Source organism: Oncorhynchus nerka, linkage group LG2 (genome assembly GCF_034236695.1).
Source record: "Oncorhynchus nerka isolate Pitt River linkage group LG2, Oner_Uvic_2.0, whole genome shotgun sequence".
Lineage (NCBI taxonomy): Eukaryota > Metazoa > Chordata > Actinopteri > Salmoniformes > Salmonidae > Oncorhynchus > Oncorhynchus nerka.
In genome coordinates, this window is record NC_088397.1 from 54,006,595 (window position 1) to 54,022,640 (window position 16,046).

The 16,046-nt window shown below is 42.6% G+C and overlaps 1 protein-coding gene across 2 annotated transcripts in view; it reads right to left on the bottom strand.

Annotated features, from left to right (window-relative positions):
* Nucleotides 1–1,473: 1,473 nt before the first annotated feature.
* The window catches only part of LOC115138142 (FYVE, RhoGEF and PH domain-containing protein 5-like), a 45,881-nt gene continuing 31,308 nt past the window's right edge, over nt 1,474–16,046 (bottom strand). Inside the window, exons 8-20 of one of the 2 annotated variants that reach the window (XM_029674670.1) lie at nt 13,692–13,782; nt 13,471–13,521; nt 13,142–13,200; nt 10,157–10,228; nt 9,884–9,952; nt 4,937–5,020; nt 4,725–4,804; nt 4,454–4,550; nt 4,108–4,245; nt 3,662–3,901; nt 3,440–3,541; nt 2,881–3,035; nt 1,474–2,799 (exon numbers count right to left, since the gene is read on the bottom strand). In XM_029674670.1, the coding sequence (XP_029530530.1) occupies nt 2,763–2,799; nt 2,881–3,035; nt 3,440–3,541; nt 3,662–3,901; nt 4,108–4,245; nt 4,454–4,550; nt 4,725–4,804; nt 4,937–5,020; nt 9,884–9,952; nt 10,157–10,228; nt 13,142–13,200; nt 13,471–13,521; nt 13,692–13,782 (1,275 nt within the window). In that variant the 3' untranslated portion in view covers nt 1,474–2,762. Of the gene's footprint in view, nt 2,800–2,880; nt 3,036–3,412; nt 3,542–3,661; nt 3,902–4,107; nt 4,246–4,453; nt 4,551–4,724; nt 4,805–4,936; nt 5,021–9,883; nt 9,953–10,156; nt 10,229–13,141; nt 13,201–13,470; nt 13,522–13,691; nt 13,783–16,046 lie in introns of both variants that reach the window. The other variant, XM_029674661.1, reaches the window with a different exon arrangement.

The window sequence follows — 16,046 nt, forward strand, 5'->3', positions numbered from 1 at the left end:
AACTGTATTGCATAGTCTTCAAAAGGGGAGAGCACACACAGAAACAATATGGTCCAATACTTATTCATTTGTGTACTTTACATAGTGTAGGGATAAGATAAGTGTAAATATGTCATTTCTTTGATGTACATACCATCAAAGAAAAGGTCACCTAATAGAACAATATAAAGTGATGCAGGTAGCCTATCGGCTAAGCGTGTTGGTCCAGTAACTGAAAGGTTGCTGTTTTGAATCCCTGAGCCGACTAGGTGAAAAAGCTGCCGATGTGCCCTTTGAGCAAGGCACTTAACCCTAATTGCTTCTGTAAGTCGCACTGGATAGGAGTGTCTGCGAAAATAATAAAACATTTATAACAATTTTGGTTATGATAAGTTAAAACAGGTATTCTAATCTCAGTAAAGCAGGATACTTAAAAATAAAGTAAGTAGAATAAACAAATCAACAAAGCAATACCATTGGTCAAGCCTGTTACAAAAATGAAAACAGTCTCTCGTTTATAGTCCAATGGTATCTAGCACTAGCTTCGTACGAATCATCCTGATCTCGCATGTTTACATTCTGTTTAGCTTCATCATTTTCCTCATAGCGTTCTCCTCTTACAGGCGCCCCTGCATTTTGACTGTGTATAGCTGTAGACTCATCCGTAAGACTTTGATAGTTAATCAAGTGACCTTCCAAGGCGAGATGTTTTCTTCTTGATAGTTCCATTTTTAAATGTTTGGTAGCTTAGTCTGAGGCTATATCTCTAGGACTAGACCGGGCTCAAGCTTCAACAGTAACGCTAAACCACGGCTTGATCGACAAATACACCTGCATGACTTTTTAGCATTATACAGGTATCAGCCCCAGGCTCAAAGCTCGAGAGAAACAGAGGGCCATGATCTGCATGGGTATCAGTTTGTTTATGATGAGTTTGTCTGTTTGTGAAATGACCTTCACTATGATGTTCACCTGGAAATAACCCACTGACCATTTCGCTAAACCCGCAATAACATCTGCTAAATGTGTGTATGCGACCAATAACATTTGATTTGATTTACATACTCCTAGTAACTGTGCCATAAAAACTGCACCATCATTGTTTCTGATGAAATGTACATTCCGTCTCTGCTGGTCTTTATGGAAGCACGGAAGAAGCAACTTTTTCTGATGAGTTTATTTATTGTAATTGTTTAACTGTATACTGTACATCAACATTTAAATGGTGCTATATGCAACGCCATGTTAGAGGCACAATCTCATAATACTATTGGTATAACCCATAATCCCCGGTGTGAAGACCAAACGTATCGACCGAGTGTAGATACATGTACTCATGATGTGCAGGACTGGTTGCATTTTTGACTAGAATAAAATGTAGTCTGACAAGTCTGACAGGGATAGTCTGTTAATATCTGATGTTCTCAAAGAAGGAGAATTAGAAAAGAGAGGAAAAAAAGAGTGACATCATCAACATCAAAGAAAAGCGCTCAGTTGATGCTAAAACTGATATTTATTGATTTGTTTAACCATTTACTTTTCAGCCGTTCCCATAAAGACTATCATTTGATATATGCACATTTGTTTATCCAAAACACATGGAATGGCATTCAAATGGAAACGGTTGGCACTTCAAAAACGTAACCACCCTTTCAGAAAAGGTTCAGAAACTGTACATTCAGCTATGAAATATACTTCAAGATGATCTTTTGTTGAATAATACTAAACCTGTCTGTAACATTTCACATTCTGGCATTGTTATTACACACCTGTGGTGTAAAATAAGTATGTTCACAGAGAGTACATTGGACAAGATATGATGATTAAAATGGCTTTCGCTTGTAACATCATACAATAACATTGCTGTACAAATACTTATTATACCTCACTTCAAAATGTGTGAATTGAATATTACACTATATTTGAAATACGATGTGTCTCTTACAGTACATAAACGTCTCCATACAATACCAAAGTTGTTAATACTGCCCGACAAATGCAAAACGCAGTAACTATGAATTCTGATCAAAAATCTTTGATCTTTTTTAATGGCCAGGTGTATTATCTGATTAATGTGTTATTTCGTTTCCTGACACAAGAACAAGCCAGTTGGTCAGAATATATCATGGAATATCCGAAATTGCAGTCTGTCTCGATATATTTTTTTTTGCATTTCAGAAAAATGACGTAGTTACTGCGTTTTGCCATGGTAGGGCAGCATTTTGATTTGGTATTGTTTTTAAAGTGGTGTGCACTATCCAAAACAGAACCCATACAAAGTTGTTCCATGTACAAGTTCATGGTAGACAAAGAGTGTCAGAAAAGACAAGTGTGTGAATGTGCACTGGCACTGAAGGCTGTCAATCAAACATTTTGATACACATTGTCTAGGAGTTTTACAGTTGTGGCATGTTGTGACATGCAGTTGTGGTCTTTTGACACCGGGACCTGTGTGTGTTTGAGCTGGCTCTATGTATTTAATGGGTCTAGCAACCAACGTTTCGTCCTTCTTCAGGGTCCTGTTCGCCACTGCTGAAACAAACAAAGTCATGCACCGAGTTTGGAACTGACCCAGTCTGAGTATACACTGTACTCGACTGAGAGGTTTTTCACCTTAAAGAGGCTCACTCTTGGATGTTTTCCCCACACATAGTCTGCATGTATGCCCTTCTGCCTGTAGATGGCAGCCTTGTCAAGGATGGTTTTGCGCAGAAGACACCAGGAAAGAGAGTGGGTCGATAGGCGATGCACAGGCAGCGTTGGTCTGTGCAGACAGGCAGGTGTTATAACACGGTGGCCTCCTCCATGGCATTGACCCACCTGCAAAACAAAAGTGAATAACATGAACACGGTAGATGTGTATGTGTGTCTGCCTGTGTGCGTGTGTGTGTGTAGCCTGACCTGCGGGCAGTGTGCTGATCGTCTGCTCTAAAGGTGTAGTATAGTGTCTTCTTGTGGTAGAGCTGAAACATGTTGGAGCTCTCCTCTCCCTCCGGCCTCTCTGTCAGCTTCACTGTGAAACTCTGCAGGGGCAGAATCTCAGATGCCATCTTGTCCTGTGTTGAGAGTGAGGATATTTATAAAGGACAAGTCACATACTCAGCTGTATATACCAATTAGGTTTTTACAGAATTTTGAGAAACAAGGAAACTAACACACACTTGTATTTGGGATTGAAGTTAACAACACTGCTTATTATAAATGGCAGCTACCTACAAAGCTTGTCAAAATAAACATACAATAAACAGTACAAATAAAGAGAGAGCACAGAATTTCTCCATATCAGGAGAGACTTTGTAGAAGCTTTTAAAAGAGTCCAGAATAATATGGGCATATTGTGAGTATATTGAGGGTGCGTGCTCACGTGTGTGTACGTGTGTGTGTGTACGTGTGTGTGTTTGGGGCTGGTGTGGGAGACTCTGTGCCCCCTCACCTCACGTGCTGTGAAGGTGTAGAGCACCTTGTCTTTGAGGAGGAACCACAGCCTCTTCCACTTCCTCTTGCTCTTCTTACGCCGCTGCAGGCTGCCACTCATGGCCAAGCCCTCAGCCCCCAACACCACCTGCAACATAGGTCAGAGGTCAACATCAGGCAGTTAGCAGGGCATACCACAGAATATTGCATCAGAGCAGAACTACAGAACTACACGGATAAAGGTCAAAGGTGATGAGGTATTGCAGACCTGGTTGAGAGAAGAGGTGCTCTTCCTGCTCCTCCACAGGCTTGGGGGCTGGAAGCTCTGGAACACAGCTGAGAGGGGCCGACTGGCCCGGTGGGTGCAGGGGCTGGAGTTACCACACGCCCCTGAGATACTGACACCTCTCTTCCTGAGCTCAGCGTAGCAGTGGTCACACACTTTGGCCACCCTGTCTTTGAGGTACTTCAGAGGATACTTGTTCCTGGAGCAGGCACGACACACCACCTGGGTGTAAGAGAGAGAGAGAACAGGTGTGAAGGTGGAACGAGAGGACCTCTGATTTAAGGAGTGTTGGAGATCAAGAAGTCAAGATACTAAAAGAGTCTGCCAGGATAATGTAAAACAGTGGGTTGGGGTCAGTATGAGTGAGAGTCTCCTATGACAGCAGTATGATTGACAGGCTCCTACAGTAAGGCCCGTGTGTGTCTCACCTTCCCACAGGCGTTGCAGTGGTGGCGTCTCAGGGTCATGCTGAAGTCGGAGGTACAGTTCATACACATCATCACATGAGTCACAGGCACCAGCACTGGAGCTGCCTCCCCCAGGGCCATCCACAGCTTCTCACGTGCCTGCATGGGGAAACAATGTTGCAGCAACGTTACAACAACATTACAAACCAATACATCAACGTTACAACGTTACAGCAGCATAACAACAATGTTACAACATCGTTAACAACCTTTTGTGCATTTTATAAATGTCACACGTTAAATTGGTTACAAGTGAGCTTTAATGGTATGTCCTGTCCTGAGTGTCATTCAGCGGTGAACTCATTACCTCACTGCAGAGGCCACCGAAAGTACACAGGCCTGCAGCATGATCTGCTATGGCCCGACTCAGCGTGTGGAACCAGTCCTCCCTCTCACCACAGGAACTAGGGACACAGAAACAGAAATGTTCAGGCTGTACACATAATTATACATATACATGTGTACATACAGTATACATGCAGTATATGTATATATAAGTCCATATATTATATACTGTATGTAACCAACGGACAAGACTGGTACAAAGCCCCAGACAGGTGTCCTCTGCTCTGACTTACCTGGCTGACAGGGTGATGCTGACGTCATTCACCTCGATCCTCAGGGCATTGAGCACGTTGTCTATGACGGGTATACTGACCTGGGAGAACAGTACACACAGCACAGCAGTCAGCACACAGACAGACAGAAAGACATGGTGACACAGCCATGGGTCAGGGGTGAGGCCTGAAGATCAGGGACGGTCATCTCAGTAGGAGGGGGTGGCACTCACCTTCATCCCAGACAGATAGAGAGTGTTCTTCAGCCGGTATTTACCATCCTGCTGAGGATAGGTGTACAGCATCACATCATTCATCTGGTGTAGACAGAAACAGAGGGACAGAGGTATGATTACTATCATGTGTGCAAACACAGCCTGACTGCCAGCCTGAAATGTACGGCTACATTCCGGTACTCTACCCTTCTCCTGAAGTGTGTGCTCGTATACTTTCCCTAATGGATTTAAAAGTAATGTGAGAAATACTCCCTCCAGCCATGCTTGCATCCAATCCAATGCTTTTAAATGCATGGGGGGAGTGAACAAGAACACACTTCTGGAGATTGGAAACACAACCCTTATCTCGTTCAAAGGGAATTTGCCACAGGGGGCACTATAAACTTGAAGACGTCCTCCAGTGATTTTCGAAAATTTCCCAAGTATATAGTAAAGCACACACACTAAAGGGTAAAAATATATATGTTTTGAGCAAAATAATATTTTTTTCGACACAACTGCAAACTTCAAAGAGTGAGGCATTCAAGGAGTTGGTGGTCAGATGTGATGTCATTGATCTCCCGACTTGCTTGAGGAGCAATAGAGAACAAAAGAGGAAGACCCCACCCCCCCACTTGTGTCATGTCATGTCATACCTGGACCACCTATTGAGATGTGCCTTTTGTTTAGTAAATCAGGTGTTCAATGAGGTGAAAAGAAGACTGGAGGAGGACTTTAGAGCAATTCATGTGGAACCTCCTTGGTCGCAAATTCTTTTTTGGGGGGGGGATTTCCTTTCATATTATTCACACATTCAAACGTTAACGCCTCAAACCACACATTCCCATGTCACACACAACAAAGGCTATATGATAAAAAGACACCAACGTTTATTTGCTTATTACACCCAACGTACTGTAATCCTCAGAACACACTACAGCCTATTGTGTTGGAGGGCCTTATTTAGAGTGGGACAAAAGCAGTGACATCATTATTCACACATTTTGTGTGCTCTAAACATCCGCGGCCCATAAGGCAGCATCCAGGAATTCTCCACCGGTCCCTTCCAGCTCCCAGCTGCTCTGAGAAACTGCCTGGTTTGGGTGGAGGCCCTGGAACCAGCCACCACTACAACAACAAAACAAGCTCAAAAGGGACAAAACAGCATGTGACCCTCTAGTCCTGTCTGTGGTGTCAGGAAAATACATCTCCCTAAACGTCAACATAACTCAGGAGCTGATCGTGGATTTCAGGAGACAGTAGAGTGAGCACACCCCCATCCACATCGACGGGACCGCAGTGGAGAAGGTGAAAAGCTTTACATTCCTTGGAGTACACATCACTGACAATATGAAATGGTCCACCCACACAGCCATTGTGGTGAAGAAGGCGCAACAGCCTCAGGAGGCTGACGAAATTTGGCTTGGCACCTAATACCCTCACAAACTTTTCCAGATGCAAAATTAAGAGAATCCTGTCAGGCTGTATCCCCGCCTGGTACGACAACTGTACCGCCCGCAAACACAGGGCTCTCCAGAGGGTGGTGCTGTCTGCCCAATGCATCACCGGGGGCACACTGCCTGCCCTCCAGGACACCTACAGAGATGTGTACAAAGTACAACCTAGAAACTCCATTTTAATCATGCATTAGATGCTCAACAACTGCAAATTCACTTTCCCAACACGTTTCTCTTCCTCTCTTCTGCTTCAAGTACTTCATCTGTTTCTTCCCTTCTGTGACAGTCCCTCTCTCTTCTCACTCCTCCCCTAATCCTTTCCTTCACTCGTGGCTCTCTCCTCTCTAAAACTTTCCTCTGTTTGCCATGACAGTGACTTTCCTCTGGTTAGCATGACATTGACTTTCCTCTGGTTAGCATGACAGTGACTTTCCTCTGGTTAGCATGACAGTGACTTTCCTCTGGTTATCATGACAGTGACTTTCATCTGGTTAGCATGACAGTGACATTCCTTTAGTTGCCATGACAGTGACATTCCTTTAGTTGCCATGACAGTGACATTCCTTTGGTTGCCATGACAGTGCCTTAATGGCTGTTGAGCGCTGCTCCTCAGTGTCACTAAGTGAGTGATGGCTTTCATCATCTCTGTTTGGACTCGCTGGCCCATACATTACACCTGCTGCCCCTCTCCAGCCATCTACTCCAGAGGAGCTACCCAGTTACTCACACACAACAGTCTCTCAACCATCACTCTAGGACCAAAAGGCTCCTTAACAGCTTCTACCCCAAGCCATAAGACTGCTGAACAATTAATCAAATGGCCACCTGGACTATTTACATTGACACTGCTGCTACTTGCTGTTTATGATCTATGCATAGTCACTTCCCCCCTACCTACATGCACAAATGACCTCAACTAACCTGTACCCCCGCACATTGACTCTGTACCGGTACCACCTGTATATAGTCTCGTTAATGTTCTTTTATTGTGTTACTTTTTTATATATATGTTTAAACTTTAGTTTCTTAACTCTATTTCTTGAACTGCATTGTTGGTTGAAGGTCTACACCTGTTGTATTCGACGCATGTGACAAATACAAATGGATTTGATTTGATATACAACCCGTTTGGGAGACACAGGGAGAGAGAGACATGAAGACAATAAGAAAGTGGTAGGAAAAGGAAGCAGAGAAAGAGAATGGCTCCTCAGAGAATGGCTCCCAGCTAGCACATAACGTTCTGAGAACCATATGTTTCTTAGAGCTCGGTGAGAGCGTGGTTGCCCTGGTTATTTTGCATACAACTTTCCCACAATGTTCTGAGAATGGTGCAGGACAGTTGCTTGGCATTAGAACATTCTCAGCACATTTTAAGGAACTTGAAAAAATCATTTTATTTTCTTGGAATTTCATTACTTCAACATAATGTTTCCTAAAAGTTCAAACATGGTTACATTGAATGACATTTCTGGTAATGTTCTAGGAATGTTCTCCAACTAGTTTCACATTGGGAATGCTCTCAAAAAGATAACTTTAAGAAACAATGTTCTTCTGTGGGAATTTCAATACTTCAACATTATGTTACCTACAGGTTTCCTTATGGTTCTATTTAAATGTATATTTTCAGAATATTCAGAGAATGTTCAAAAACAACGTTCTTCTGTGGGAATTTCAGTACTTCAGCATTATGTTTCCTACATGCTCTCAAATTGTTCCAAGAAACATACGGCGTTGTTCCCACAACCAATGTGAAACCAAAAACATACGTTCCCACAACTTCCAAGGAACCAACTGTGCTATTTGTTTTAGTTCAATATAAAGTACATACTAGTAAATGTCACAATAGTATATGATACCCTTTTCTTCTTTCTACCATTTACTTCCCTTATACTTTGTTTTATGTCACTCCCCCCAGTCTACAGAGTGTCTGGTCTTTGCAGCCCTGTCAGTCCCCTCACTGCACAGGAAGCCAGCATCCAGTGACCCACACCAAACATCCTGTGAGGAAGCAGGGCCCTCGAAAACAAGCCCTGAGAGAGGGAGGCACCTGGCTGGGTATGGTGGGGCTAGGGTTGTCAATTTCTGGGAACGTTCAACAAATTCCCTGGTTATCTCAACATCTCGGTTGGAGGATTCCCGGAATCAGGAGGGAATAAGCAGGAAATCCGGAATCCTCCAACTGTTATTTTGGGAAAACCAGGGAATTTATTTCATGTTCCTGGAATTTTGCAACCCTAGGTGTGGCCCTGTGGCCTTGTCCTCCTTCCTCTGCCTGCTTCTACATTCTGCCTCCCTCTGTCTCCTCCCTTTGCCTCTCTGCCTCACCCTGTTTTTAATTTTTAATTTCACCTTTATTTAACCAGGTAGGCAAGTTGAGAACAAGTTCCCATTTACAATTGCGACCTGGCCAAGATAAAGCAAAGCAGTTCGACACATACAACAACACAGAGTTACACATGGAAAAAAAAACATACAGTAGAAAAATAAGTCTATATACAATGTGAGCAAATGAGGTGAGATAAGGGAGGTAAAGGCAAAAAAAGGCCATGGTGGCGAAGTAAATACAATATAGCAAGTAAAACACTGGAATGGTAGATTTGCAGTGGAAGAATGTGCAAAGTAGAGATAGAAATAATGGGGTGCAAAGGAGCAAAATAAATAAATACAGTAGGGGGAGAGGTAGTTGTTTGGGCTAAATTATAGATGGGCTATGTACAGGTGCAGTAATCTGTGAGCTGCTCTGACAGCTGGTGCTTAAATCTAGTGAGGGAGATAAGTGTTTCCAGTTTCAGATATTTTTGTAGTTCGTTCCAGTCATTGGCAGCAGAGAACTAGAAGGAGAGGCGGCCAAAGGAAAAATTGGTTTTGGGGGTGACCAGAGAGATATACCTGCTGGAGCATGTGCTACAGGTGGGTGCTGCTATGGTGACCAGCGAGCTGAGATAAGGGGGGACTTTACCTAGCAGGGTCTTGTAGATGACCTGGAGCCAGTGGGTTTGGCGACGAGTATGAAGCAAGGGCCAGCCAACGAGAGCGTACAGGTCACAGTGGTGGGTAGTATATGGGGCTTTGGTGACAAAACGGATGGCACTGTGATAGACTGCATCCAATTTATTGAGTAGGGTATTGGAGGCTATTTTGTAAATTACATCGCCGAAGTCGAGGATCGGTAGGATGGTCAGTTTTACAAGGGTATGTTTGGCAGCATGAGTGAAGGATGCTTTGTTGCGAAATAGGAAGTCAATTCTAGATTTAACTTTGGATTGGAGATCTTTGATGTGAGTCTGGAAGGAGAGTTTACAGTTTAACCAGACACCTAGGTATTTGTAGTTGTCCACATATTCTAAGTCAGAACCTGTCTCCCTCTACATCCGATTGCCTTTACCAGCCAACAGTATCCAGAAAACTTGGATGAGACCCCACATGATCCGAATGACCACCATGTGTGATTCTGAAATATTAGTGAAAGTTTTAATGGCACATGAAGAGGATAGTGGTTAGTAGTTACCAGAAATAGGTGTCTGGGCTGTCTGCTTTTCCTGGAAACTTTCATTAGAGTGCCTTCCTTCACAAACATCTGCAAACACACAGAAATAGAGAACATGTTAGCGAGAGGACTGCCTGTACTGCACTAGCAGTGGGCTTTTAGATCCCGTGTCGGATTTCTAGGCGGCCACGGTCTGAGATTGGTATTATTCACTGTTTATGTTATGTTTGTTGAACAGAGTAACACTGTTCAGAGAGAGAGAGAGTGAAAGAGAGAGAGGCAGACTGATCTCACCCTTCCTGGCTTGAGTAGATCTCTCTTGCCTCTGACACTGTACTCAATGTGAACCAGCCGCAACAAATTCTCCTGTGTGTCAGAGAGACAGAGAGAGAGCGAGAGAGAGGGACAAGAGAGGAGAGTGAGATAAGGAGGAATTTTCCTGTGAGAGATGGGTAAAGAGAGGAACCGTCCTTGTGAATGAGAGGGAGGGCAGTGGAAAGGGATGTGCTGCTGGAAACTGAATAGGAGTGGAAGAGATAGTGTGTGTGTGTGTGTGTGTGTGTGACACGCGTACACTGTAAATGGGTTACTGTGAATTTGACAGTATAGCTTGCAGGCAGTAAAAAAGTAGCTTACAGGCAGCTCGGTGGCAAATAAAATTCAGTATTTTATATTACAGTAATATAAAAACGGTATCAAAGAAAGTACCGTATAGACACACAGTACAATACCAAACAATATACTGTGTTATACTGTAAAAAAGCAAATGCTACCGTAATCGGAATTAATGGATAAATTCATTAAATTAATTGAGGCATTTGTATTTCACAGTATTTTTCTGTAATTACAAGGGATTGGTGCAAGCAGGTTGGATGCTAGGTAAAGTGTTTTCACATTACAGCATATTAATGAATAATTGGTGGCACTTCTAGAGGCCTTAACAAAGGCTTCCAAACTGTCAATGACTACAGACCAAAACAGATAGGGCAAAATGCTCAACCATTTAAGGCTTAAGGCTTTCTGCCTTAAGGGGATCTTATGAGGATCTGTGTGGCTGTTTGAGAGACAGGGGATATATGATCTATCTTAGGATGATCTGTGTGGCTGTTTGAGAGACAGGGGATATATGATCTATCTTAGGATGATCTGTGTGAGGCTGTGAGAGACAGAGGATATATGATCTATTTTAGGATGATCTGTGTGAGGCTGTGAGAGACAGGGGATATATGATCTATCTTAGGATGATCTGTGTGAGGCTGTGAGAGACAGAGGATATATGATCTATCTTAGGATGATCTGTGTGGCTGTTTGAGAGACAGAGGATATATGATCTATCTTAGGATGATCTGTGTGAGGCTGTGAGAGACAGGGGATATATGATCTATCTTAGGATGATCTGTGTGGCTGTTTGAGAGACAGAGGATATATGATCTATCTTAGGATGATCTGTGTGGCTGTTTGAGAGACAGGGGATATATGATCTATCTTAGGATGATCTGTGTGGCTGTTTGAGAGACAGGGGATATATGATCTATTTTAGGATGATCTGTGTGGCTGTTTGAGAGACAGGGGATATATGATCTATCTTACGATGATCTGTGTGAGGCTGTGAGAGACAGGGGATATATGATCTATCTTAGGATGATCTGTGTGGCTGTTTGAGAGACAGGGGATATATGATCTATCTTAGGATGATCTGTGTGGCTGTTTGAGAGACAGGGGATATATGATCTATTTTAGGATGATCTGTGTGGCTGTTTGAGAGACAGGGGATATATGATCTATCTTACGATGATCTGTGTGAGGCTGTGAGAGACAGGGGATATATGATCTATTTTAGGATGATCTGTGTGAGGCTGTGAGAGACAGGGGATATATGATCTATTTTAGGATGATCTGTGTGGCTGTTTGAGATACAGGGGATATATGATCTATCTTAGGATGATCTGTGTGAGGCTGTTTGAGAGACAGGGGATATATGATCTATTTTAGGATGATCTGTGTGAGGCTGTGAGAGACAGGGGATATATGATCTATTTTAGGATGATCTGTGTGAGGCTGTTTGAGAGACAGGGGATATATGATCTATTTTAGGATGATCTGTGTGAGGCTGTGAGAGACAGGGGATATATGATCTATTTTAGGATGATCTGTGTGAGGCTGTGAGAGACAGGGGATATATGATCTATTTTAGGATGATCTGTGTGAGGCTGTGAGAGACAGGGGATATATGATCTATTTTAGGATGATCTGTGTGGCTGTTTGAGAGACAGGGGATATATGATCTATCTTAGGATGATCTGTGTGGCTGTTTGAGAGACAGGGGATATATGATCTATCTTAGGATGATCTGTGTGAGGCTGTGAGAGACAGGGGATATATGATCTATCTTAGGATGATCTGTGTGGCTGTTTGAGAGACAGGGGATATATGATCTATCTTAGGATGATCTGTGTGAGGCTGTGAGAGACAGGGGATATACGATCTATCTTAGGATGATCTGTGTGGCTGTTTGAGAGACAGGGGATATATGATCTATCTTAGGATGATCTGTGTGGCTGTTTGAGAGACAGGGGATATACGATCTATCCTAGGAGGATCTGTGTGAGGCTGTGAGAGACAGGGGATATATGATCTATTTTAGGATGATCTGTGTGGCTGTTTGAGAGACAGAGGATATATGATCTATCTTAGGATGATCTGTGTGAGGCTGTGAGAGACAGGGGATATATGATCTATCTTAGGATGATCTGTGTGGCTGTTTGAGAGACAGAGGATATATGATCTATCTTAGGATGATCTGTGTGAGGCTGTGAGAGACAGAGGATATATGATCTATCTTAGGATGATCTGTGTGAGGCTGTGAGAGACAGGGGATATATGATCTATCCTAGGAGGATCTGCGTGAGGGTGTGTGTGTGCTCTACAATGTAAGTAATGTCCTTACTCATACTGCACACTTTGTTACGAAGCACCTGGGATCTTTGATGATATCATCTTTCCTCGAAATCACATTAATCAATAGGCAACCGAGCCCAGTGAGAGCAGAGAGACAGGCCTCTCCAAGATGACTGACGCGATTTCACTCACAATAGTGTTGCCATGCGGAACCAAGAAGGATTTACACAGGGAAAATGTGAGCTGTCTCCACACTTTCAAGTTCACACTCCAAGTTTGTACATTCTGTACATGCATACCTCTAGCAAACACTTGCATGAGCACATGTACACAGTCGTCTGAAATAAATAGAGAAACACCCATACAGACACACCGATTTACCCCTTGCTTTAGGTTTTCATTAGCCTGGTCTGCCACCTCTGAAACGATGACTAAGGCAGCTGGAACAGAGGGAGAGACAGAAAGGGTTAATGTCCATTAATATGCAGGGAGTAAACAACTAACCTATGATATTGTATGTATGTATGTATGTATGTATGTATGTATGTATGTATGTATGTATGTATGTGTGTGTGTGTGTGTGTGTGTGTGTGTGTGTGTGTGTGTGTGTGTGTGTGTGTGTGTGTGTGTGTGTGTGTGTGTGTGTGTGTGTCTGACCTCTGGCAAAAACATGTTTTTGGAAATTCTTAAAAAGCAGAGAATGACCATACCTTGTGTATCCTCATATTCTTTCGAATCAGGGGAGAGGTTGTTTAAGTAATCTACAAAACATAATGGCACAAACAAACAAATTATTCAAAAACAGAAATGGATGAATAATGTGCAGAATGCCACATAACACTATTCAAGGTCGAGAGCCAAGATGGGGTACATAAATGGAAGTTAGTATTACAATTTTGCAATAGTACATTATGAGTTGTGTTTCAAATACCTGTGAGCAGCATGCGGTACTGGAGGACTCTCACAATGACCTGCAGCAGCTGGTGCTTCAATTGGACCTGAGCTCCATCTGGACCTTGCTTCTGCACACATAAACACATTGCCAGGTTAACACACACCTGCATGCATGACTGTGGAACATACACACACGCATTGCGCACAGACATGAACATGTAACCTCGCACACGCAAATAAATAATACAATGCACAACACTACTCTCAACTTGGGTAACCGCTGTTAAAATGATGCAATCAAAGCTATAGATGACAGAAGGATGAATGAGATAATCTTGACAGAACGTTTGACCACCAACCTGACCACTCCAAATCTCCTCACCACACAAACCCTGTACTGTCTCTATTCTTCTGCCCTATGGAATCCCTTCAAAGGGGAGAATAAGCGAGATATCTAAAACAAATCTTTCAGAGGCTAATTGTGTCTGACGGACATGTATTCCCAGTTCCAGAGAGGGTCTATAATACAAAGGGCCCAGAGCAGATCCACACATCACCATTGACTGAGAAGTCTCCTAACCCAATAGAGCCCCGTTCCTCATTAGAGACGAAGAGATAACCCCCCCCCCCACGGGACTGAGACAGCCATCTCTTCATTTACACTGCGTGACTGCGGAACACACACACACACACACGCGCGCGCGCGCAGGCCCGCAAACATGCACACATACACACACTCACATGTAAGCACACACACACGTACGCATGCACGCACACACATGCAAATGCGCAAACAGGCACGCAAGGACACACACACAGACACATGCAAGCACACCGACAAATGTACGGACACACACACACACACACAGGGCTGGCGAGACAATATTGCTGGCCCTACAAAGGGGAGGATTAATAGCCACCACACACCAACCTTGGTCTTCATTATAAGAGATGGAGCATAGCAGAACGGAGTAAAAATAGAGCAACGATTTGGAACCAGGATTCTAGTGTCAAACCCCCACCTCTAATCAGCTAATCCACCTCCCTAAATTCTCTTTCTCTCTTTGTCTCTGTTTCAATCCCCTTTTCTCTTACTCCATTCTCTCCCCCTATGGAAAAACCACATGATTTCACATGTGGAAATGTCACATGATTTCACATGTGGAAATGTCTCATGATTTCACATGTGAAAGTATGTGGTTTTGGAACCGTTCTCATGTAATGATATTTCACATGACGATTTTCACATGTGATCACATAACCTTTCACATTACATTGTGCATGTTTATACGTATATACACAGTAACTATTATTTAACACGTCTCACGATCTGAACACACATAGATGACAGAAGGATGAATGAGATCATTTTTACATAACGTTTGACCACCAACCTGACCACTCCAAATCTCTTCACCACACAAACCCTGTACTGTCTCTATTCTTCTGCCCTATGGAATCCCTTCAAATGAGAATCTTCCTGCTATGCCACCATGTCTATGTCAATAACTGATTTCACTTGTGTTCCAACACGTTGGACTTCAAAGTAAATCATATTGAAAAGCCAGCACTAGGTGATAATATCAAACGTAATCACATTGATCACATAAAGACGTTTACACTATTTTAGCAGAGCAGCGTGACACTTACTTTAAAAACCCCATACTATTTATTACTTCCCTTACAAAAAAACACATGTGAAATGTGTAGTTTCACATGTGTAATAGCTGTTTTCACATGTTGAGCTGAAATGTTCACATGTAAAAACAAAATAGACAGATGTGAGGTCAGCTGTTCACATGTATTACATTTAGAGTTCACCTGCACCACCTTTTCACATGAGGGACAATAACATATTTTCATCTCACATGTAAATTGCAGATTCACATGTGAATTTGCAGTTTCCTATGTGAAAAACTTTCACAGGTGAAAATCTAATTTGCACTATCACATGTGAAAAACATTCACATGTGAACATTTAATTTTCACTTTCAAATGTGAAAAATATTAACATGTGAATATCTAACTCTCACATGTGGAATTGCATTTTGCACATCTAAAATACATTCACATGTAAAAATCGGACTTGCAGTTTTGTATGTGAAAAATGTATAATGTTGTCATGTGTAGTTTCATGGTATCATATGTTGAAATTTTGCAACCCCATGTTGTCACATTTATTTCACATGAGATGATTTGTATTTGTATTTGTATTTATTAAGGATCCCCATTAGCTGCTGCAAAGCTAATCGAATTTAGTGTGTTCCCTCAGGCCACTACTCCACTATCACATATGTGACCCGTTTCAGAAAACTAGGTGCATGTCGTGGGTCACTACTTCACAGGAGAACCTTTGAACGTAAACTTTTTTTTTATCAGATAATGGGTGGGC